This window comes from Lepidochelys olivacea (assembly GCF_965140295.1).
Source record: "Lepidochelys olivacea isolate rLepOli2 genome assembly, chromosome: 17".
NCBI classification, from domain to species: domain Eukaryota; kingdom Metazoa; phylum Chordata; order Testudines; family Cheloniidae; genus Lepidochelys; species Lepidochelys olivacea.
Window position 1 is genome coordinate 315,960 of NC_140427.1, and position 26,163 is coordinate 342,122.

The window sequence follows — 26,163 nt, forward strand, 5'->3', positions numbered from 1 at the left end:
TCCTCTGAAGTATCTGGTATAGGCCATTCCAAGAGACAAAGGATGATGATAGTAATTCGTTATGTTCTTATGAAGTAATGAAAATCAGTTTTCACATTCAGATAAAACAAAATGTGTTTAGCTTTTTTTCTTAAGATATAAGAAAATGGGTTCAAAATATGAGTGTGTCAACCCACAGGGTATTCTTTTATTAAAAAACAAAGTTGGGCCCCTGAAGACAATGCTTTTGAATAAAAAGATTTGGTGCCTGCATTGTCCATTTAGCCCTTCCAAATACAAGCTCAGACCCACATTGCCACTCCCATTCCCCTCATGTGACATGGAAACAGATCTCTTCAGCCAGAAGACTTCATTTATTCAGCATTGCCCATTGAATGACCCAGATAAACTAACAGGTCTAACAGCCTCATAGTCAACATGGGGGACAGATATCAAAGACCATGGAAGGCTGAGCCTCCATAAACAGCCTTGCGTGGCCCCACCCACAGTCCACCCCCAGACCCCTTCCTGGTGCTGTGCTGCGGGGGGTCTTACCCCCCCATGGCTGGGGCTAATGGGGGCTGGCCTGTGCTTTGAGGCTGATGGACAGGGGGCGCTGCCCACCTGGTGCTCTGGGGCTGAAGGGGGCACACCACCTGCCCACCTCCTCGGTGCTCCAGAGCTGGGGCCGCAACACCTGCCTGGCACTCTGGGACTGGGGGCACTCAGGAAGTCCAGGGCCGGTTGGGGGTGGGGGGGGGAAGTGGCTGCGTGGAGGTTGCTGCTCTGGGCTCCGGCAGGAGGGGTGTGGCCTCCCCAAGCCCAGGGTTCACCCACTGCCTATGATAGTGAACTAGCAATCTGGGACAAATTTAGGCCTGTTTAGTTGATCAGACTGATGTTTACTAAGGCACAAGGGTTATCTCAGACCGTTCCCTGACTGAACGCAATATATTGTGCTTTTTACCTCGTGTCATACACGTCAGAGTGAAGGTCGAACTTGTAAGTGGGTTTAAACTGCAAGGGACCCTCTATAAATTCCTGGAGAAAAGCTTCCTTCTTCTTTGCTATATTTAACTGCAGAAATAAAACAAATGTTATAAACAATGTGTTATAAAGGGCAACCTGTAAAGATTACATTTAAAATCAGAGATTAAAGAATTATTCATGAAGGAGATGAGAAAGCATCTTCTAAAAAGGATTCAAAATTTTTTACACACTGCAACACATCTTCCAAACAAAATGCATAGGGGCTCCTTTGCTACTGCTAGAGCCTTTAAACTAACCCTTCTAGAAATACTGCAGCAGTTATTCTGGAAATGCAGATGTGCTAGGGCCAGCCCACTAATAGTTTAAACTGGGGGTGCGGGGAGAGAGAGAGAGACAATAGGACAATTTACAAGCCAGTAAAGTTCACTGAAATCTTCAGTCAGCACTGCACCCGAGTCAGAATGAAACAGAGCAACAAATTATATATACATATAAAGTTAAGTAGGTAATATTTAAGACTGAAAAGAAAGACTTCACAGCTATACCACTCCCAGTAGGGAAAGAGTTAGGAATAACAGTGGGAACTCAAAGCTACTCTTAAGTTCGGCCTCTCTGAACAAGGGACCCTGTAGTCCCTGTAGGAACTTTGACAGAAGATGAGAGAGCAGAAGCGCCAATGTAAGCTATTCTTTAGTATGTGTCAGGACTAGAACCAGAAGAACATTAAAAAGGGACGATACCTGGTCCTTTTCCCATAGTAGATTGTATCTGCTATTGCTTATTGACTCTCGGATAAAATGTATTCCATAATCTGCTATCCGGAAGTTGAGATCTCCAAACCAGAAAAGAATGCTATTTAAAAAAAAAAAAAAAAAAAAAAAGGCAGTAAGTGCTCATGGTTTCCTATAAAGCTACAGATACCTCTGTGTGCGAGTGTGTGTGGGGCGGAAATCATGAAGATAGGCCGAGATTACTATACCTTATTCCATTGCTTAGATACTTTTCTATACTTCTAATCTAAACACCACAAACAAAATCTTCATTTAGTGACAGTTAAGGTTACAGAACGTCATATCCACCAGTCCAAAACTTTAAAGGGATGGTAATCAAAATTAAATGGAAAGTTTCCTATATTCCTTGACACGTTCAACACTGCCTACTACACAACAAACTCCAGCACTCCACAAGGCCTATACTTTCAATTTCAACAGGGACCAATACTCATGGGCAGCGGGTATCAAAGGCAGGGGAAGGCTCAGCCTACCCAAACTGCCTCTGTGGCCCCGTCCACACTCCACTCCCAGGCCCCCTCCTGCTTCCTGTCAGGCCCACAGCTCTTCTTTCCCATGTGGCCAAGCCCCGGGCCAATGGCACCAGAACTCTGTGTGTGTGTGGCTGGGGAGCCTGGGCAGCAGTGGGGAGCCGTGGCAGACCCTCCACCTGCCTGGGCAGCCCCCAGCCCGAGTCCCCATCCCCCAGGTTCCCCAGCCGCCCGAGACAGGAGGAGGGTCCACAACTCCACACAGCTGCCTGAGCAGCTCACCTCGACCCAGCTCCAGCAGGGGGTGGAAGTGGGGAGCTTGGAGCTGCAGCCCGGCCACGGTGAGAGCCACAAGTGGGCAGCTGCGAGGAGCCACAGACCCTCCACCTGCCCCAGGGGAGGGGGCAGGAAGCCCAGGGGCAGGAACAAGGGCACGGGGTTGCTCTCAGCCCACCACACTTCAGGCTGGTGGAGGGTCAGCTGCAGCTCCCCACAGCTGCCTGCCCAGCTCTTATCATGGATGGGCTGTGGCTCTGAGGTCCCCCTACCCCCGGCCAGAACCAGGTCTGGAGCTCTCCCTGACAACTGCCTGCCTTTGCCTCCACCTCGGGCGGCCCCCCTGACACACACACTTTTGGGATGGCTCTGGTGCCCTTGCCCCAGGCTGAGGCTAGTGGAGGCCGGCCTGCAGCCAGGGACCCCGGGCGGCTGGAGCCAGTGCTCACACTACCCACCCACCCGGCGCTCGGGGCTGTGCTGCCAGTTGACCCAGCACTCCGGGGTGGGAGTGGGGCACACTCAGCTGCCTGCCTGCCTGCTCGCCGGGTGCTCCAAAGTTGCGGGGGGGAAGGGGGGAGAGAAGAGGTGCCACTCCAGGCTCCAGCAGGGGAAGGGCAGCAGGCCCCGGGCAGAAGGGATGGGCCAGCCAAGGGCCTACCCAAGCCCGCCGGTCACTCACAACCTATGCCAATACTCCAGTGTCATCAACATTTTGTGCTAGACTGCAAGTTTAATGGCACCCTCAACAATACTGAGGCAGAGTAACTTCCAAATGACTGGTGTATGTGATAATAAGTGGTATCAATCTGTTGATACCAGGACATCTTCAGACACTTAAGGTTTTGCACTATAGTGCAATTTTGATGAACCTGGGGTACATATTGCTTTTTTTAATTTGTTGGAGATGGGAAATGAAATCCTCTAGGAGTAGGTTATCGACAATGTTGAACACAATACAAAAGAAGCACGGAAATGAGCCTTTTCCTTTCACTTCTCAGTTCCATATTTAAGGTTTTGCCCTGCTAGGGAACGTCCTAATACTTTACTGAATGACAGCTAATTTATTAGGTTTTTTTAATATAGGGTTGGGGCACTTCAGTGGGTCAGTAGCCAGAGAAGAAGAGATATCAAATGACTGAAATGTGAAATACTTATATTTTGGTGCACTGCACTATAGATAATGGGATTTTTTTTAAATTACAAAATATTTTCCTATATGCATTGTTGTTGTAGCCATCTTGGTCCCAGGATATTAGAAAGACAAGGTGGCTGAGGTTGTATCTTTTATTGGACCAACTTCCGTTGGTGAGAGACAAGCTTTTGAACTTACACAGAGCTCTTCTTCAGGTCTGGGAAATGTACTCAGGGCTTGTCTACACTGTGACATTTGTCAACAAAAGTTTTGTCTTTCACGGGTACTTAAAAAAAGCCCTCCCCTGCCCGTGAAAGACAAAAGTTTTGCTGATGCAAGTGGCAGTGTGAACGCTGATAGTGGGGCTGGAAGTATTTTGTCAGCACTTATTGACAGAGAGCGTTCACACAAGCTGACTTTTAGCAACAAGGCTGTGTCGACACTTAAACACAAGCCCTCAGTGTGTCACACAAACACAATGTGAAAGACTGTTTAGCATAAACAGTTAACATATTTCAAGGAATTATTCAAGTTGAAGTGGCCAGTTAACACCACTCCATGGGAGCGGTTGGGGGTGTGCGGGGATGATGATGAACTCTTACTTTTACTCTTTAAAGCATTTTAAGTAATTCCTGTAAAATTAAAAAGTAAAAACCAGACTAGTGGCCTGAAACAGATAGTGGAATATTTAGGTTAGAAATCTGAGAGACAGTATAACACTCAGGGCAATTAAGTAATAAAATAACTTGCCAAGAACTGGTGGATGGAGGCTCCATCAGTAGATGTTCTAACAAATCCATTTAGGTAGATAAAATTGCAAAAATGCAGCAACATACTCTCTACTCACAAAGAGAAAGGAGAATCTCCAGCATATATGGCTTTTATCTTCTAAAGGCTCCAACCACTAGAAAACTACATTACTCAAACTAGCTAACTCAATACTACTTGAGATTAGCAGAGAGTACAATCCTACAGTACAAGCCTCAGACCTCCAGGAGATCTTTTCCAGCTCTTTCCATTTGAATTCAAGCAACACATCCACTGAAGAGACATTTAAAGTAAAAGTGTGACATGTGGAAGAAGTCCTCAGACAAATCTCTATTTAAAAGAATGTTGTGGAATGAACCTATGACAGACACTATTATCTCAGAAATGGTGCACTAGTACTTGGGTGTAACACTCACTCGTGGTCTAGAATATTTGGCACATTCTCATCTTCAAACTGCTGCATTTCCAGAATTTTCTCAAAGTCATCCAGTCGTTGCTCAGCATTCTCAATGTGAGCAGGCAAATGACAGTTCATGAAGCAGATCGTATGACCATAGAGGGACATGCGAATGGTGACTCCTCCTTTGTTCCCCTGAAGTGGAGAAATAACAGCGCTCTTTGAAGTTATGGTCAACAGCTGCAAATTTATCCATTGCTACAACATATGTAATTTCAAACAGTACTATTAAGGAATAAATATTTTGGTTTTGTTTTAAATTTACAAAAGCAATATTCAATATCTATCATTCAGAAATCTCTCAGCCAATAAACTGGTGAAATTCTGTGGCCTGTGTTATGCAGGAGGTCATACTACATGATCATACCTATCCCTTCTGGCCCAGGGGTGGGGGAAGAATCTATATTGCCAAATAAACCAAAAAGCTCCCCAAGAAATCCACATCATGTAGTCATGCAGTAAACCATGCCACCAGCTCTCAGATATCCTTTACCCAATATCCATAAAGGCCTGTGCGCGTGTAGTGAGTGTGAATGTCCCGTATGAAGGGGATATGGGCATGCTTCACAAATACCAGCAGAAGGAGTCCCTGCATTCGAATGGATGAGAGCTGCAAAAGAGGAGAAAAAGGTCACAGTCAGGTTACATGGAGTACTTGGGATACCACAAATACTGGAGTCTGCTCCCTGGGCCTTTAGTTGGAGAAGGCCACACCCAAGGTTGCATATTCCCTACAGCAAGTTTGACCTAAAGTTTATGGCAAAGCACATACTGAAGAGCTTCTGAAAGTGCCACTGACTGGAAATTCTAAGGTAATCTCAAATTTAAAAAAGGAGTTATTTTGTTGAATTAAATATTAAACTGATCAGCACAGTATTCCTTGTTACTTAAATTGAAAGTACATACAATGCTGTCTCTAAAATTTTAATTTTCAAACGTATTGTAGAATTTTGTGCTGAAAATGCCTAATTGTATTGTAGAAAACATCAGAGGGAAACTGGAGGTTTGGACAACTGAGGGTTGGAGCTTTTGGCACCTAAGAAGATACGAACATTTAACGATGTTTCTGCTGAAATAATCAACAGAGAAATAGTTCATGTGGACCTTTAAAGGTCAGGTGCTCAGCACTTTCTAAAAGGCAGGGCCCATAAGTGCATCTCAAAATGGACACCAAGAATTGACACACCCAGCATCACTAGTCACTTTTGAAATCTCCATTCCAAAGAGTTCACAATTTAGAGATTCAAACAGACAACTCTGAAGGACAAAATATTTTTCTTGAGTTGGTATTAGTCCAACGTTAGTCCACGTCGAGTGTTTCATGTTACTAAACTCTGAATATCTAATCCCTGCATCCTGACCCCGCAATGTCTCCCCTTTTCACATCATTTCCAAGTGTGAAACTAGAGCTATGTCTATTAAAAGTGCGGTCATAATATAGACAATACTTGCAAAGCACTCCTAAAGCTGTGTCTACACTGCCACTTTCAGCGATAAAACCTTAGTCATTCAGGGGTGTGAAAAAACATGCCCCTGAGTGACAGAAGTTTTAGCGCTGAAAAGCGCCAGCTACACTCCTGGCTATGAAACCACCACCTCATTCAGGGTGGCGTTTGGTTTTTTTTTAAATCACCAGGGGAGCTCTCCCCGGCCATAAAGTGTGTCTACACTATCCACGCAGCAGTGCTGTCACGGTCATGCTGTAACATGGGCAGTGTAGACATACCCTAAGCACGGGCACAGCTTTCACCGGCAAAGCTGCGTTGAAAACCATTTCCCCAAGCAAAACAAGCTATACCAGCAAAAACTGTTTTGCTGAAATAACTGCTCCTGCACTAGGTTTTTGTACCAGCACAGCTGTATTGGTCAGGGATCAGACCCCTTCAGACCTGACTAATACAGCTATACTTGCAGAAGCCCCTAGTATAGGCATAGCCTGACCGCAGAACACTAATTGTATGAAAAATGACAGTTTTCAAAGGTCAAATATTTTTTTTCTGCCTCACTAGCCTACAGCTACTATCTGTAACAATACTCATGCTTAGATGGAACAAATCATGTCATTTCACTCAGAATCTGAGACCATACACAGCTGGAGTTTTTAGTCAAGAATAAGTTTTGCCAACTGCCCCCGCATCCCAGCACCGCAGGATGGTTACAAATGCTATTTAAAAGCTCAACCTCTAGCCGACGGGACTGTAATGCTAGGCATCTGCAGAACTGACTATGAGCAGTGCAAATACCCTTACTCCTGCAAGGAAGATTTAGTTTACTGAATGTTACTAAAGCTATGATGCCCACGAGGCAAATAAGGCACTATTTCTATTTTAAGATGTGTTGAGATTCCATTTATTTCCAGAAATATTTGTCTAAAGAGAATCCTCATGGAGTTGAAAATCAAAATTTCCCAGTAAGTATATAATGAAGTTCTCTTAGGAACATTAGACACAAGACTCAGCCTAAATATCTGAATTTCAGTGCTAATTCCATTCTGTTTGGAACGATCAGATAACAAAATACACCAACTGCAGTCTTTTAAATCTTCTTTATTAAATAAATGGTGCATAAGTGGCCTAAAAATTTCTCTCTTCATAAAGCCTGACCACATTTTAAGGTCGCTTTCACTGAATTCATTGATTACATATAGCCATGTGACCCAAGTTTTCATTATGAAATTCTAGACACTTCTTCAGAATGTCAAGAAGAACAGGTCTTCTGAATAGTGAATTCACTGCATTTCTTTTTCATATTTAAGCAGTTTATTTCCACTCATTTTACAGCTAATAAAAATCTTACCAAGCACCATCAAAAGCAATGTCATTCCTTGAGATGGCTACAATGAAAGCAGATGCCTCAGTAGACTATATTATTAGCAATTATATTACAGATCCCAGTGGATGCACAGATGAAGGAAATATTCCAGAGACAAAAGAGAAATAGTCCTACTGTGGCCTCAAACACTACACTCAAATTAAATCCATTCATGTACAGCAAAACCTGAGGTAAACTTCTTCATTACTCTGTTCCTTTAGAAATTTACTCTCTTTCGAACATGAACAATATTACTGGGGATGCTCATGTGCATGGGGTTCTATGAGTCTGACACTATGGTAATGGGAACCATATAAGTACCTAGAAATAGAAAATTTATTGTCAAAAAATGTCATTATTCCCAGCTATTCAAAACTAGCACTGAAACGCCACAGATCCAAATCTTATTGCTAAAACTAAGAGTGCCAACATTAGGGAAGAATACTTCAGAAAGTGGCTGTGCCAACAAGCCAGCAGGTTACAAGTCTAACGGAAAAAGACTTGCATATAGAGATAACTATCAGCATCTGTACAAAAATACTCAGTATCAGTTGCCCAGGTATGCCCGTTACCCACAGTAATCAGACTTTGGAGAGAAAAAATAATGAATGAAGGGTGCTAACCATTTATAGAATTGAGAAGTTACCTTGATATAACCCAAAGGAGAGAGTACGGTCATGAAGAAAATGCTCCACGGATCATCAAATGCCAAGTCAGAAAGGAAATTTAGGATCTTGGAGTTTACCTCCTGTAAACTGAATACAACAGGGTTACTCATATATCCTGGGCTCAATCTAATCCATACTTTTGACAGAGTCCTCATAAATTTTAGGAGCACAAACAGGTAAGATTAACATCATGACATCCTAATAGACTTTCCTAAAAGCAGTTATAACGTTTCTTATTCTTACCTATGCATGATACAGTAGGCAGTGTAACCTATGCCTGGTGCTAACTTTTAAAACAGGAAAGTTACAGGGTCTTAACCAGAGCCCTGACCTATGCTCAATGTCAAAATTCATGACAAATGCAGGGTGACAGAAGGTGGACTGACAAATGATACCATTACAAAGTGTTGCTGCAACTTAGCTGAAGGAAAGAGAAGGGGCTGGGTTGACTACAGGGTGATCTGACAGATCAGAACCCCACTGGCACTGCCATGGGGTGACTGAGGCAAAGACAGAAACCCCTTAGAATCATAGAATATTAGGGTTGGAAGAGACCTCAGGAGGTCACCTAGTCCAATTCCCTGCTCAAAGCAGGACCAACACCAACTAAATCATCCCAGCCAAGGCTTTGTCAAGCCAGACCTTTAAAACCTCTAAGGAAGGAGATTCCACCACCTCCCTAGGTAACCCATTCCACTGCTTCACCACCCTCCTAGTGAAACAGTGTTTCCTAATATCCAATCTAGAACTCCACCATTGCAACTTGAGACCATTGCTTCTTGTTCTGTCATCTGTCACCACTGAACAGCCTAGCTCCATCCTCTTTGGAACCCCCCTTCAGGTAATTGAAGGCTGCTATCAAATCTCCCCCCTTTACTGACACAATAGGCAAGGAAGATTCTGCTCTAACACTTGGGTCCCCTTGGTACAACAACTGCCAGCAAGGTAAGAATTTTTAAAACTTGTAGATATTTGAGAATTTGAGCTTGTATCAAGGCACCTAAGGCCTGTAGTTCTGCTACATAAAAAGATGCAAGATGGGAGCTGGGAAAACAAGCAGACAGTTCATCACAATATGTTCCTAATTTCTATTCGAAGTCACTAGCCCCCAGCCTTTGGACTTCTGCATTTAGTGATACTATGATCCAATGCTTCACCTTTCACAACCGTCACAGTAATTATGGCGGTTCAGAAGAACTGGGTAGTTACTGAAAAACAAAATTTTGGCAGTAAATGTGCAGAAAACTGACCACGGCATCAGTTATCGCATACCTACCCAATAACATACATATCCATACTCGGTCCCTGTGAACTGAGCTGAAGTAAGCCAGTGACATCAGGAGGAGGAGAAGCTGTGCCCACATTCCAGGTTACCAAGTGCAGTCTACATATAAAAAATAAGACAAAATTGAAGTCTAAACAGGTGAGCACAGGAGGATCCAATTTTCCACCACAAAACTCCCATATGTGAAAAAACCCCAAGATTTACAAATAATGACAAATTGAAAACTATCATAAAAGCTATTTACTAGCTACACAAAAATTTAACAACTCGCCAATCAGAGAATGAAACCTGAACTCTTGGCACTTGTCTTTCAGCTTTTTCCCCCAAATCAGGAAAGCCTCATCTAGCGTGCGAGACACTTCCTCATGAATCTCATCATCTGAGCTGATGTCCTCCACACAAGCCATGAGTTGTGCCACTCGTTGTCGGAGCTGTAAGCGACCACTGGACCCTGTACTGCTGAAACTTGCAGAGCGACTGCGGAAGGGGTGCAGGCTTTCTAAATCAAACAGGGAGAGGGATGACGAATCCTGAAGTGCATCTTCACTATTCAAGGACGCCATCTGGGCAAAAGAGCAGCAAAACTATACTCCAAAGTGCCAGCCACATTTACCCTTCAAATCCGGAGTACAGGAAAACCCTCAGTGGCACACTCACAGCGTTTTTCAGCTCAAGTTTTAACTCTTGTGAAATTCAGCATTATTCCTAGCAAAAATGTATAGTGCTTCTGCAGTAAAGCAGAAAGAAATACAGCATTAAGATCAGTCACACCCTACTGCTTCTGACAAAAGCTGATGAGTCCTGCCCCATCTCACATACTAAACCATTTCTTCCTAACAGATTGAACTCTGTTAAGAGCTTGAGGTTTAAGAGAATTTATTGCTGATGTGATTTGAATCACATGTTTCTATCAGCTGTTAGAAGAAATGTAATCTCCAACTTCTAGGCATGTGCACTACTCAATTCTATCTGAGTGCAGCATAAAAAGCCACAAGGATCCTAGAGCGTCTGATGAGGGGTTCCAAAAACACAGACCTGCCACCTAACTTTTCAAACAGTATCTAATACTGTACAGTTTTCTGAGAAAGAATTATTCATTATATTATATTGCAGGTGGTCTTTAAAATACTAAGCTGCTAATTTCCACCTACCTTAGGTTCACAGACAGCATCCATTACCAAAGTATCTGAATAACTTACAATCTTTAATGTAATTATCCTCACAACATCTCTGCGATGTAAGGCAATACAGTAGAACCTCAGTTACAAAAACCTCAGGAATGAAGGTTGTTTATAACTCTGAAATGTTCATAACTTTGAACAAAATGTTATGGTTGTTCTTTCAAATATTTACAACTGAACATTGACTCAATACAGCTTTGAAAGTTTACTATGCACAAGAAAAATGCTGCTTTCCCTTTATTTTATTTTTAAAAGGAATTTAGTACTGTATTGCATTTGCCTCTCTTTTTTCTCTGCTGCTGCCTGATTGCGTACTTCTGGTTCCAAATGAGGTGCGTGGTTGACTGGTCAGTGCGTAACTCTGGTGTTCAGAATTCTGTGATTCTACTATATTATTATTCCCATTTTGCAACCGGAGCACAGAAAGACTGAGATCACACAGGAAATCTTTGGAAAAAGCAGGGAATTGAACCTGCATCTCCTCGCTCTTAGGGTAGTGCCCTAACCACTGGAATATCTTTCCTCACAAGTTTCCCTTTGAAATGTTATACTGAAGTTAGCCAGAAGGTATAGTAGAATAATCTGATACTGCAGTAAGTGATGGGCCTTTCATATATACTACAGTCCACCCTCTACTATGGAAGAGATGGATTACCTGAGAAAACTCTCCAAATTAGCATTCAGAAGGAAAGCCAGATGGCGGTGAAGATACAAAGCCAAAAAACTATTGAATACGAAAGCTCAAGGGGAAAATATCAGCCAATATTGAGGAAAATTGAATTCCATGATGTCGCTAAACAAGAGAGAAAAAGGGCTGACAGCCTCAGGATCCACACCAAAAAAATGGGAACATGAGAGGTAAAACCAAATCAAACATTTTGAGGTTTAAGCATTCTCATGAGCTACAGCTGTAGGACAAACTTCAGAGTAGTGAACGTATAGCTATAGAAACAGAATGCGAACAGCATAGCACCACAGGCATTAGGCAATCCCAATGGACGGTGTATAATTCTCTAAACACGTTTAGCACTTTGTAACTCTCTACCAATATTAACTGATCCTCAACGATCACAGTGAGTAGGTATGATAAGATCCTCAACTGACTGACATCACAAGTAAATTGTCTTGCAAAATAAGGAAGCTACTCAAGGTACTCTATTTTTCTATCATCTTATCATCATAGTGATCCAAGCACCTAGCGTGTCAGAACACTGTTCAAGCCAGGAGAACCCTATTCTAGACATTTGGATCACTGAGCAGGGTATTCCCCACAAATGAGCCCTTCCCAAGCATGCTTTCTGCATAATGCTGATTTACAATAAGTTCCAGAAGATTGGAAGAAAGCTAATGTTGTGCCAATATTTAAAAGGGGTAAATAGGAGGATCTTGGAAATATAGGGCTGTCAACTTGACATCAATCCCAGGCAAAAAAAAAAAATGGAATGGATGATATGAGACTTCTTTAATTCTTTATTAACCAAGGGTTATATAATTAACGTCAATAAACATGGTTTATGGAAAATAGGTCTAGGCAAACAACTTGATATCATTTTTTGATTAGATTACAAGTTTGGTTGACAAAGGTAATAAAGTTGCTGTAATATATTTAGACTTCTGTAATGCATTTACTTGGGACTGCACAATATCTTAATAAACTAGAACGATACAAAATCAACATGGCACACATTACATTGATTAAAAACTAGATAACTGACAGATCTTAGAACGTAATTATAAAAGGGGAATCATCAAGCAGCTAATGTATTTCTAGTGTAGTCTTGCAGGGACTGGTCCTTGGCCCTAGTTAACATCTTTATCAATGACTTGGAAAAAGGCAAAATAATTTCTGACAATGTCTGCATATGATATGAAATAGTTATAATGAAGAGAATAGGTCACTGATACAGAGTGATCTGCATCACTTGGCAAGCTACATGAAGGCAAACAATGTACATTTTAATATTACCAAATGTAAGGTTATATATCTAGAATGTACGCCATACTTGCAGGATGGGGGATCTCTATCCTGAGAAGCAGTGACTACGAAAAAGACTTGAGGGGTCATAGTGGACAATCGGCTGAACACGAGCTTTCAGGGCAACACTGTAGCAAAAGGTTAATACAATTGCTAGATGTATAAACAGGAGACTACTGAGTTGGAGTAGGGAGGTTATATTACCTCTGTATTTGACACTGGTTCTGATGTCCACAAGGACGACGAAAAACTGAAGATGGTCCAGAGAAGAACCACAAGCATGATTAAAGGTTTGGAAAACATGCCTTATAGCAACAAATTCAAGGAGTTATAATATCTTAGTTTGTGAAGAGAAGAAGGAAGAGTGACTTGATCACAGTCTATCAGTACCTACAGTGGGAACAGAAATTTGATAATAGAGGGCTCTTCAATCTAGCAGACAAAGGTATAACAAGACTCAATACCTGAAAGATGAAGACAAATTCAGACTAGAATAAGGTGCAAACTTTTAACAGTGAGGATAACTAATCATTGGAACAACTTATCAAGGGCTATGTTGGATTCTCCATCACTGGAAAGTTTTAAATCAAGATTGGATTCTTTTTCTAAAAGATCTGCTCTAATTCAAACACAGATGTTAGATTTGAAAGAGGAATTAATACAGGGAAGTTCTCTGGCCTGGGTTGTGCAGGAGGTCAGACTAGACCAGTGTTTTTTAGCCTGGGATCCACAGACTAGATTTTCAAAGGGAGCCACATCTCCATTTGAAATTTTTTAGGGATCTGCAAATGAAAAAAAGCTTGAAAACCATAGACTATCACAATGGTCCTTTCTAGCCTTAAAAAAATATAAAATAAAATAAAATAAAAAAATCTACGAATCTATATGAACTTCCAATACCGAAGAGTGCTTCTTTGAAGAAACTGAGTTAGTAATATTTATTGCAATAGTGCCTTCCTCACAGCTGTAGACAAACACTGCAGTTTAGCAAAACTTTTCCACAACCTATGTTGCCTTATCTTCATTTGATTTATTTCCAGTAACTACAATTTCCTTTATTTCCCCTTAATATGTCTACAGAGATCAAATTGTGAGGGTTTTTTAAAAAACAATTATTTTACTTATATATTAATAAGGGATTTCCTCTAAGATCACATAAGCAGTCATTGGTGCCCTAGCTTTTCTCCTGAAAAGAATGGCAAATGGAAATCGTACACTTCCTTAAAATGCCTCAGTTGCTTGGTTCAGAGGGAAGAGAACAGAGGGAGTGGTGGGTGAAATTCTGTGGTCTGCATTGTGCAGGAGGTCAGACTAGATGATCATAATGGTCCCTTCTGACCTAAATATCTATGAATCTATGAAACATATCTGAGAAACTTTACAGAGGGCTTAATATCTTAGTCAAGTCCCAATTTAAGTTTTACACCCATTTTCTGTATTTCTTTGTCTATTATTGCCAATTACCCATAGTGGTTTGTAAACAGAAGCTTTCTCCATTCACTGTCAAGTCCACAGTCCAGTGCTTGTGACATCACAATTTATCCCCCCAGAAGCCATTATGTTAAAAATACTGGCCTGTAGCAAAAATAAAGTCAGACACTCATTTAAACTCTTTCCCTTTGTATTTGCCAGTGAAGGGAAGAATTTTGGTTTCTGGTATGTTGTTCTGTATCTAAACAAGTACAGCAGATTTCACTCTCTACATTAAAAATTAAGAAACGGGCCTTTTTTAAATTAGAAAAAAACCTGTTAAATAGTCAAACAATGTTCAGTTCTACTGTCTGAAATGACAAGTTCCAAAGTTTAAAAAGTAGAAAATCAGCTTTTCTTCTTTACTCCATGTGACTATGCAAAGTTGGTAATTAGTATAACTCCTTGCTAATGAGCTGGGACAATCATTACATGCTTCAGTAATTACAAGCCATTATATAAACTTGCAAGGGCTTTTATTTTATTTTTTTTAAAAAAGATCTAATCATGGATTTCAGCAGGTCATGAGATCTAATCTCTTCTCTAGGAACGGGAATAGCAGGTCCATATATTACTACAGTCATAAGGTTAATTATCACTGCTGACACAAACCACTAAGCTCCATTAGTAATATCCACTAATATTGTAGCTGCTGCATAGAACTAAGCAGTTTTCTGCAGTGAAACAGCAACTAGTATGAATGTGGGAGGTCTTCAGAACACAAACATACACCACCCCCTGAAGCCTGGAAGAGCTGGCTCAACAAAGTGCATGAAGACAGATGAAGATAATGGGTGAAAGAAAGATGACCCCTGTCACAGATCCACAGTTTTTACAACAGTCTCTTGGAGGAGCCCCTTTAGGGTGCCAGACCCCCAAGTGGTCCCACTCTTCCTTCAGGGTAGGCCACACAGGCTCACAACATCCTAGATTGAGCGACTAGGTTCCAGCATTCCTGCTTTACACTTTGAGCTCTGCTCAGCAAATCTAACCAAGATAGACTCCTGACAGAGACTTGTATACTCTTCTGAGACTAATTCAACACAGCCACTATTTGCAGTCACAGCCCAAACAGAACACAGCATTCAGAGTCCTTAGGTTAGTACAAAGAAATAAAAGTTAAAGCACAGTCCATTCTGGTCAAGTCACAATTCACCAGTCAAGCTGTAGTGAACTCCATTTTCAGGCTCTAGTTCTCTCTGACTTCCTTCCTCAGGGTATGCCTAAACTTAAACCACAGCAGCTGGGCCACTGTAGCACTTCAATGTAGACACTACCGATGCCAACTGGAGAGGTTTCCAGCGGCGCAGGTAATCCATCTCCCAAGAGGTCACAGCTACGTCAACTACAGAATTCTCCCATTGATCGAGAACTGTCTACACTGGGGATTAGGTCGATCTGACTGCACTGCTCATGGGGATTTGTCACACCCCTGAGCAACATAGTTATCCCGACCTAATTTTGGACCTAATTTTGTACTGGCAACCAGCGGCTTAGACTACCCGGAGAGCAAACAATTCTTCCCCCCACCCTGCATTGAGAAGCAATGCAAAGTAGGGGGAAACTCAGGCACACAGATACTTCACAAAAATAATACAAAAAAATTCCCACTTTGTCACAATCCCCAAATTCTGGAGCCCAATCCAAAACTCACTTACCTGAGATTCTTCATGATCTCTAAATCAATTGGCTAGGCCGGGCCCCTGGGTTCAAGCCTCACCCACCCCAAAGACCTGCTGAGAAAGTAGGAGCTCTTGTCAGGAAATGGGTATGTCAACAGGATGAGTGCCAGGAACCAACAGCCCAGTGGGATCCCAGTGTGCCCTCTCACAAACAAAAAAGGGAGTTGGGTCCCCTTCCTTATACATACGTATACAAGAGAAGAGGTATCCCTGGGCCCCAACCCTCCCCCCCCAACAGTACACCAGAGGGGGGGCCCTGAGGCACTGCATCCCCCCGAATACCCAAATATATGTATTTACATGGGGGTGTCCCCGAGTAATACCTCCTCCCCCCCCACACACACAGACGGTATCACTTCCCCCAAGGTATATATGCACCCAGGGGGACAGCTGTCCCCAGGCCACCTGCATGCATGGGAGATGGGGGGGGTCATCCACAGGCCACACACCCCAAGTACTGGGGGGGGGGGGAGAATGAGGATCATTCGCAGGCCCCCACACCAGACCCCAACATGCTCAGACAGGGGTGTTCCCTAGCCTCTCCACGCCCCCCCAGCTCACACACCTAAGGGTTTACTTCCTAGTCCGCCCGCTGCTCCCGCCCCGCACCCTACGGGGGGGGGGGGGAGGGTTTCCAGCCCACTGCTCCCCCCTCCGCTCACCTCCTCCTCCTCCTCCTCCTTCTCCCCCCCGGGGGGAAGAGTCCCTAGCCCGCTGCTCCCCCGCACACACACGGGGGGGCCCGACGCCGTCGGCCCTTCTTGAGCGGCGGGGCCAAGTCCCTTGTGGGGGGCGCGCCCTGTGCCAAGGCCGGGCCTGTCCGGGCGCCTGATCCCCGGCAGCGGGGCGCAGCGAGAGACGCCCGGTCGGACGCTTTCAGGCCAGCTCGGCCTTTGACCCGCCGCACCGGTGGGCGGGGCTCGCGCCCTGGATCGCCTCAGGGCGGCGTCGCTCGTGGCAACGCGGCCTGCGATGGCCCTGCCCACCTCCCCACCCTGCGCCGATAGGCCCACGTGACGGCGGGGAGGCCGCCATCTGCCAATGGGAAGGTAAGGGGCGGGCTTCCCTGAAGACGGGCGCGCGTGGGCTCCGTGCGGAGCGGGGGGAGTGAAGATCAGGTGACACAAACGGAGGTGGACGGGGGCGGGCAAAGCTTTTGGCCTGAGGCTCACAGCGGGTTTCCAAAATTGGAGAGCGGGCCGGTTAAGGGAGTGTGCCCCCCCCAAACAGCCAGGCGCGGACCTCGCCCCCATCCGACCGCCCTGCTTCTGGGCCCCTGAGAGGGCCCCGGGCCCCTGCCCCATCCAACGCCTCTGGTCCCTGGAAGAACAGGAGGACCTCAGAGACTACAGCTCACTTCATCGGGTGCTTCATCTGTAGGTCGCCGAAAGCTCATGCTCAAATAAACTGGTTAGTCTCTAAGGTGCCCCAAGTCCTCCATTTCTTTTTTCTTTTTACACCACACAACAGAACCACTAACCCAGGAACCTATCCTTGCAACAAAGGCCCTTGCCAGCTGTGCCCACATATCTATTCAGGGGACACCATCACGGCCTAATCACATCAGCCACACTATCAGAGGCTCGTTCACCTGCACATCCACCAATGTGATAGATGCCATCATGTGCCAGCAATGCCCCTCTGCCATGTACTCTGGCCAAACTGGACAGTCTCTATGTAAAAGAATAAATGGACACAAATCAGACATCAAGAATTATAACATTCAAAAACCAGTCGGAGAACACTTCAATCTCTCTGGTCACTCAATTACAGACCTAAAAGTGGCAATACTTGAACAAAAAAAACTTCAAAAACAGACTCCAAGGAGAGATTGCTGAATTGGAATTAATTTGCAAACTGGATTCAATTAACTTAGGCTTGAATAAAGACTGGGAGTGGATGGGTCATTACACTAAGTAAACTATTTCCCCATGTTTATCCCCCACCCCCACTGTTCCTCACATTCTTGTCAACTGCTGGAAATTATCACTACAAAAAGGTCACACACACCCCCACTCTCCTGCTGGTAATAGCTCACCTTAAGTGATCACTCTTGTTACAGTGTGTATGGTAACGACCACTGTTTCATGTTCTCTATATAAATCTCCCCACTGTATTTTCCACTGCATGCATTCTGATGAAGTGAGCTGTAGCTCACGAAAGCTCATGCTCAAATAAATGGGTTAGTCTCTAAGGTGCCACAAGTACTCCTTTTCTTTTTGCGAATACAGACTAACACAGCTGCTAGTCTGAAATCTGGTCCCTGAGGGACCCCCCCATCCCTTGACTGCCTCCTGCCGCCCCATCCAAACCCCCGCCGCTTCCCGACTGCCCCCCCAACCCCCCTCTTCCCTGCTCTCACTGCCCCAACCCCTGTCCACAGCCCCGACCCAACCACACCCTTGAACTCCCCTGCCCCCTTCCCACGCTGCCTGGAGCACTGGTGGCTGGCGGCACTACAGCTGCTGCGGCTCTGCAACTGCACTGCCCGACCGCTCAGAGCATCGTGCTGAGCCTGCGGGGGATGGCCTCCCGGCCAGGAGCTCATGGGCCAGGCAGGAGTGTCCTGGGGCCGGATGTGGCCCACAGGCTGTAGTTTGCTATCTGGTCACCCTATGCCAGAGGTGGGCAAATAGAAAAAAATCAGGAGAGAGTGTGGGGGGTAAGAGGCACCTATATAAGAAAAATCTCCAAATATCAGGACTGTACCTATAAAATTGGGACATCTGGTCACCCTATGTGCGCATGACGGGGGGAGTAGCTTGCAGAACTCTCTGCCACTTGACAGCAAGGATTGCAAGTCTCTCCACCCCCACTATGGCCAGTGGATATTGGCACAAGGGTCCAGGGTAGGATGACCAGACAGCAAGTGTAAAAAGTCAGAACAGAGTGTGGGGAGATAATAGGTGCTATATAAGAAAAAGCCCCCAAAATCAGACTGCCCTATAAAATCAGGACATTTGGTCACCCTAGTCCAGGGGCTCAAGCTGCCCCCTTCCTCTGCCACAACTAGTAACAGCCCCTATCCACAGAGGACTGGGGGCTAGATGGGCCGCTGGTCTCAGGGAGTCCAGATAGCCCCCACAGTCCAAGCCACACTGAGGAGAATGGAACAAGCCTACAGTGATAGAGGGCAGAAGTGGTGTAGGAAGACCACTGTGGTATTTTTCTACATTACAAACTCTGCTTGTTAGTCCTCCTGAAAAACACAGATTCTGTCAGCACAGCAGAGTGCGGGAGCCATAGGCAAACTAGAGAGGAAGGGCTTTAGTCCCCACCAAGAGCCTCCACCCCAGCTGGGAATCATGGCTTGGCAGCATATTTCTCCATTTAAAATAGACAGGAAGAGCTTGCACTGCCCTCAGGGCCGGCTCCAGGCACCAGCGAACCAAGCAGGTGCCTGGGGCAGCAAATGTAAAGGGGCAGCAGGACGTCGGACTCTGGGGCGGCAATCCACTCTTGGCCGGAATTCGGCAGCAGGGACGCAACTCTTCTTCGGTCGCTGGCAGCAATTCGGCGGCCACATCATCACTCCGCCTCTCTGTTCGGCGGGCAGAATTCTGCCTCCCCGTTCGACAGCAAGTTGTTGGTTTTTTTGCTGCTTGGGACTGCAAAAAACGCTGGAGCCAGCCCTGACTGCCCTCCTTTTTTCAGAAAAAAATTCCTTGAGTAACACATCTTTAAACCCCAGACAGGACACCCCACCACAAACCTGTCTCCCTTTTCCAAAGACCCCAGCTCTGGTCTGAGAATAGAGCTGCCACATGTGCAGGGGTAGGGCTAGAACACCCAGAATATTCACAGAAAGGAAGAGTGGCCCAGGCCCAACCCACAGTAAGAAAACTGGCCTGTGAAAAACAACATGAATAACCCCCCAAGTGACATATGGTCACTCTAGAACTGACAGAACCCCTACTTTAATCTAATTTTCATGCTGCCCTTACTCCCTCTCAAATATCCACTACACCAAGATTAATATTAAAGACCAGCAAGATGTTCACATAATGGACTTAAGTAATCATATAATAGTTTTACCTACATCTTCTCTCTCCACTTGTTTGCTGCATTACAGCTAATATTAGATTGTAAATACAGGTAACATGGTCAGATTCTTATCTTACATCAGTTTTACAAACAGAGTAATTACACTGGCTTCAGTGGAGTTACTCCTGATTTACATTAGTGTGAGATCAGAATCAGGCCTTGTTTGTTCTGTAAGGAATCCAGAAAACTGTAGGTCCTCTACACATAATTCTATAATCACTAAAAGATTTTACACGATAGCATATGTATGTGGAATACTAGACACACAAGGTATAAAACAGACAACAGACTCCAAAAAGCTCTGTCTAAGATTTTATTAGATTTGTTTCCAATATGCCTGTATTGGAAGATTAGGAGACAAAAGGCACAAACTCACATTAAAGAAACAACAAGATAATCTAATAAATTCTACAAAGTGTATGTTGTAAAAGAAATAGCACTATGAACCAATCAAAACTTGTCAGGGAATCCCAGCAGGGGCTATAGGAGGATAAACCCAGAAAGGTGCAAGTGTGCTGGGAGTACAGAGTGTCACTATGACCTCCTCCATCAGATAAACTCCAGCTAAAACATCCCAGCCCATAGGCCTCTCCACCAAGGCACCTGCTTCCGATCAAAACTGCAGTGTTTAAAATCCAACCAGGGCACCCGGATTGGATCTGAAGAGAATGTGACAGCACAAGGATCCCCCTAGAACAAACAAACATCTGATCATTAACCCCTCCAGAAGCCAGCAGGTTTTGGGTTCTTGCCAAAGCCAAATGCAAGAGATATACAGCACACTAACACAATCAGTGAAGATTGTTACATTTCGCCATGCTCTTACTAGTGGGAACCAAGGATCAAGACTGCCCTTGAGAGAGGTCTCTACAGGATCTCTCTATCCCAACTTTGAGGAAAACTTTCACTCTGGATAAACATGAATTTTTTTTTAAATCATGTATTTAGCTTGCAGTTTCCTGCATTTTTTCCTGGTAATTACTGCTAATCAGGAAAGCTTTGTGTTTAAATACGAGCTTTCACCCTCATACACAATCTGTTTCTGATCCCGTCTTTAGAATCTGTTTCCATGGAGTTGAAATGTCAGCTAGAAAACCTCTTGGATAAAAACACAAAGTATCTAAGAACAATCATGTTATATATATTTTCAAGGTTTTCCCCAAGTTAAGAATCCCTCCTTAAACTCTGCTACTGACAAGATGTTAACAAATCAATGTGTTAATTCTCAATTAAAATATTCTAGATTGAGGGAACTCTAGTAAGGGGCGTACACTCCTGGACTCTGCTTCTCAAACCCCTAGAGAAATAGTGCCACAAAAACAACTTTCCTGGTCCCAAATAGTCTTGAAGATTAAGGTTTAATATCTTAGACTATTATTTAATAATGAGCTGGTTTTACTTCTACCTCATGAGTATGCTAAAATCCACATCCCAAAAACCCTCTGAGGTCACTGAGAAGGATCAGCCAGAGTTATCAGTACAATTCAGAGCTTATTGCACTTAGACATCTGTAAGGCAAAAGAACAGATTTACCAAAAAAAAAAAAAGGGGGGGTAGGTGGGGGGAGAGAATAAACTGCCTCTTGACTGAAAACCAGCCTCTTCCTCCAGAGCAAGCCCTGTGCATCTTTCCCCTGCACCGAAAACAATTCACCCCTGCACTTTCATTCAGCATGGCATGGGATTGATTCAGAAACTATTAGCTGATGGAAGTTTGTAAGAGGCGGAGTACAAACTGGGCATACTGCATGAAGCATTACTCAAAAAAAACAACCCCCCCCCCCAAAAAAAAAAAAACCAGTGTAGAGGTGAAAATGGTAACAACACAGCTGCCTTTGGCATTTACATTTCACTTCACTTCACCCCAATACAGATAAAGGGAATGAAGTTTGATTACACAGCTGCTGGCGGAAGCAAGCCAAACACTGGCCTCTACCAATCAGCCAGGAAAGCCCTTGTTTCTCCTAGTCATGTTTCCTCAAGTATTTAATAAAGTAGTGTTTGTTTGATTCGTCCAGCTTATTTGATTGTCTAAAGCTGAGATACCACCATAAGGACACAGACTAAGAATGAGTCCTAGAGCTGTTTTCTGACACTCAACAACATCCTTTGCAACCCTAGGAAATTGCAGTTGTCTTGTGCAGAGATTGCTTGGTCTTACATTTTGCCTTTTTACAGCTTAGAAAGGCAAACTAAGTTCTAGCAATTTCGTAATGGGGAGTATGCAGAGAAGTATTATTGCTGAACAGCAGCACAGATCCAGGCATCTGAGCGTGATTGGATATGGAGATTATTTATGCCTATCAGCATCACAAAATTCTGCTTGTCCTGGGACACTCATTTTCTTTTGATGGGCAAACAAAATAGTGTTAGTTTTACAAATATGAGCAATCATAATAAAGGGCTGTCCAGTAGATTGTGAGATTCATCAGGTAAGTTATCATAACAATTTTAAAAGGCTGATTTATACACACAACTATAGAACACCAACATAGTTCCAAGGGCCAAAGGAAAGACGCATATCTAGACAAAAGATGCATTCAAGGTCTCAGCATTCGCACACAAAAGGACACCTGCTGTTCAGTCCCTTTAAGTTGTGTGTGTTTAGACAGACCAAGTAATGCTGTTGCAGTAGCCACGTATGATGGTATCTTAACAGCAGACTTGACCGTGGCAACACAGGAGTGTATTGGAGCCTGTATGTCAGTAATATCATTACCTTGGGAGCAAAAGTCAGAGCCTAGAATTCTGTGGAATAGTTTTGCACTCAAATAAATACTGACAATTCCCCTCTCCATAAATGGACACTCAAAGAATGGTGAAGGGCTTGGACAGGACAAAGGCAGCAGTTTATCCCAGTTTTGAAAACAAAATAAATCTAAAATCACCACATCACAAGACTAATTCAGCTAAAAATGCCACTTGGAAATCAAACAGGGACACATGGAAATTGGTCTGAACACAATGAAAAAAGGAGGGAGGAGTCATAAATACAGCAATCTATAAGTCACACGTCTCCAAGGAGCTGCCTCCTTCACATACGTGCTAACATTGGAGTGCTTAGTACCAGACTGTCTATTTGCTCACAATATTAAAGGGCATCTAGAATTAGCTATGGGAGATTTAAAATCGCCTGCCGATTGGATATAGAAAGGCTTGATCCAGAGATGGTCCATTGGTCAAGAGGGTGGAGTCTCTGGGCCTTCCTGCTGACTGTCTTGCAAACTAGGAGAAAGAGACAACAGGAAAACATTTTAAAACCATTTCTGAAATTAAATGTGCCAGTAAAGGTGCAATATTGACAACCCTGAAGGAAAAGTCCTTCATTTAGCCACAGACTGAACCCAGCATAAGCAGTAGCAAGACAGACTACTCCATTCTGTCCCATCAACAAGCCTGACCTAACCTAGCGCAGAGTTCAATCCAGAGTCTATCTGCAAATACTGCCAAAGAGGACAATTTATAATATAGTTATCCAGCATGTTCCATCCCAAAAGACCTGTGGGACAAGGCCACTAACTCATTTCCAGATGGGATGCAGTAGGTATGGAAGAGGGAGAAGCAGAGTATGGGGTTAGGTAATGGACAGGAACTGAATTCAACTAGCAACTCAAGCGGGGGCTAATGGAAGGGAAGAGGGAGATGGAAGTTGGAGCTGCCACCAGAAGCCCGGAGACTGAGCCTGCAACTCCCAGATCAGCCAACAGGTAGTATGGCAAGGAAACAGGAGAACATTCAAGGCGGTGACAGCAGAAGAAGGAATGCAGGGCCACCAGGGCTCGGTGCCACACCCCACCATTGGTAACCCTTCGAAACGTAGCTAAAATGGGGAAGCCACACTACACCAGAAATTCCTCTGAGAATGGAAACCTTTCCTTCCTTCCCCTCACTAACCCCCATCTTAGAAAGAGTGTACAAAACAAAAACTTACCCAAAAACTTTATTAAAGCAAACAAAGAAAAAACTGGAATTAATATGATGCGAGAACATATCTTCACTTTCCTTTTACATTCTTATCCCTTTCCCTGAACCTGGGTCTGTCTTGTCTATTTTGATTGTTTGCTCATCAAGGCACAGACCATTTTCTACTCTACATGTGTACAATACCCATCACGATATTGGGCAAAGGGAGGTGGACGATTTTGAGGAGCGGTTTATCAAGGAGGCAGGGTAAGAAGTTAGGTTCATTATGTTAAGGAATGAAGGGGAAGGGCTCATAGGAAAAGAATGGCAAAGCTATGATTTTAGTTGGCTTGAATTTTTAAAATTAAATTAAGATGATTTGGATGGATTGGAACAGAATAGGCTGGAACAGAACTAATACTGTCGCCAAAGAAATCGGGAACAATTTAAATATTAACAAAGAGTGAGATTAAGAAGATATGCCTATCATTTTACTGCCCATTTGGCTTGCATGTTGAACACCTTTCCCTTTGTCTATCTTACCTTTTTAGACTGTATGCTCTTTGGGGAAGGTACTACATCTTGCTCTGTTTACAAAGCACAGAGCACACTGTGGGAGCTACTGCCATCTAGATAAATAATGTACAGGCAGCTTCTATAACCTTCTACACTTTTTCCTCTTGATCAGTAGTGCCTTTCAGACATTTAGTTTCCACCATTTCCCCACTAATATTGCTGTAGTCATGGATAAAAACATTGCTTCCTATCCTACATCCACTCAAGTTTGCTTCATGTCAGCAGTGCAGAAGTATAAAAAAAGTTGTCCCCATTACCTGTACATTGCCTAGAACACTGGCACGAAGTCTGGCCAACAAGGAAAAATTGAAACATGCAAATACTTTGGTTCCAAGGATCAAAGCACTACAGTCAGCATGTCCACAGTGATGCACACAGAGACAAGACAAAAACAGAAGCTTAAAGAAACATCATCTATATCTTCCTTCTCTGTCCTGTGACCTATGGATGTTGCCCCAGACCTTTGCCCATTGATGAACATTGTTGCTGGGCACAATCCAGGCCAATACACCCTCAAATGTCCAAAGGGCAGGGCTGCTAGACTCAAGCTCATTTATTAATTATTTGAGACTATTGAAAAGGCCTCTAACAGGGTATGCAAAGTGATGGGTACATTACACAGAAATGAGGCATCAGTGTAACTTTGTGTTTACTATTCTAATAGGATGCTTTCCTTAACTTAACTTTCCTTAACTTTCCTTACTGTTCTAATATGAGCACTTTCCTTGTGCTCACAAACAGTTTCAAATAATTCTGAAACAAGACAGTAAATTCAGTTGGCAAGGTGAAAAGTGTATTCATTATCAGGCAAAATGAGCAGCTCTACAGATTTCTGACTTGCACAATTTCTGTACCGACTCCTTGCTAACGTGAATCAATTTGATTTTTGCTCTAAATAGCATTGAATGCCAAAACAAAGCGTGTGACAGATACTCTGGGTACATACAGTGCACAAGGAGGAAGCCACGTTAGTCATCTGCAGCTGTCATTCCTTTCACAGGATCTTTTTCTCTCATCTGAAAGTAAGCAAGCATCTTTAGCTATTTGTTCCAACACATGCTGGTAATCGGCTTCCCTGTCAGCTCCACATCAAAGTAAGGGTGTGAAGGTGGGAGTTTCTTGGCCTCAGAGGTGAAGTCTTGCATCCCTGACAACTGTCCTAACGTAAAGCAGTTTGTAAAAAAAAAAAAAAAAAAGCTGTGCAGGCCCCGGAACCATTTCTGGCAAAGCTGCAGCTCCTTTTAGGGCTCTGTTACCCAAAGAGCAAAAGGCACAGGGTACTACAATCAAGTACATTTTGAAGTGTGAAAAAATTACAAAGAATATTCATTGCGAGAGCATGGAAACTCCAGCACCAAACCTACATTTCTCAAAGCAGGGCCTTTTTTTTTTTTTTTTTTTTTAAATAAAAACACACACACGAACACCCCATACCCAGAGACTGATTTTGCTGATAACCTACTGAGACTCACTGAGCTGAATACTCATTAGAGTAACGAGTGAGAAGATATCTTAATTTATTTTAAAATAGTCCGTAACAGATCTTCTAAATTACCAATGAAACCAATAAAAAAGTTGTTCCAGAGCAATATAAAGAGTCAGTGCTAACTAGGAAGCCAGAACTCAAAAAGTCAGATCCAACCACCTAAACCACCAGAAGCAGCATGACCTGTGTGGTAAGCGAGCGTATTGCATAGCAAGGG

The 26,163-nt window shown here is 43.7% G+C and overlaps 2 protein-coding genes across 4 annotated transcripts in view; both read right to left on the reverse strand.

Annotated features, from left to right (window-relative positions):
• The window catches only part of INPP5K (inositol polyphosphate-5-phosphatase K), a 33,642-nt gene extending 16,761 nt beyond the window's left edge, over positions 1-16,881 (reverse strand). Inside the window, exons 1-8 of one of the 3 annotated variants that reach the window (XM_084650681.1) lie at positions 16,601-16,881; positions 15,915-15,992; positions 9,622-9,729; positions 8,324-8,432; positions 5,360-5,476; positions 4,826-5,001; positions 1,710-1,821; positions 947-1,056 (exon numbers count right to left, since the gene is read on the reverse strand). In XM_084650681.1, coding sequence (XP_084506807.1) covers positions 947-1,056; positions 1,710-1,821; positions 4,826-5,001; positions 5,360-5,476; positions 8,324-8,432; positions 9,622-9,729; positions 15,915-15,928 — 746 coding nt within the window. In that variant the 5' untranslated portion in view covers positions 15,929-15,992; positions 16,601-16,881. The remainder of the gene's footprint in view (positions 1-946; positions 1,057-1,709; positions 1,822-4,825; positions 5,002-5,359; positions 5,477-8,323; positions 8,433-9,621; positions 9,730-15,914; positions 15,993-16,600) is intronic. The other 2 variants (XM_084650680.1, XM_084650679.1) reach the window with 2 other exon arrangements.
• A 3,400-nt stretch (positions 16,882-20,281) lies between these two features.
• Positions 20,282-26,163, reverse strand: part of PITPNA (phosphatidylinositol transfer protein alpha) — a 47,512-nt gene continuing 41,630 nt past the window's right edge. Inside the window, exons 11-12 of the mRNA XM_084650975.1 lie at positions 25,407-25,476; positions 20,282-23,206 (exon numbers count right to left, since the gene is read on the reverse strand). Coding sequence (XP_084507101.1) covers positions 25,429-25,476 — 48 coding nt within the window. The 3' untranslated portion in view covers positions 20,282-23,206; positions 25,407-25,428. The remainder of the gene's footprint in view (positions 23,207-25,406; positions 25,477-26,163) is intronic.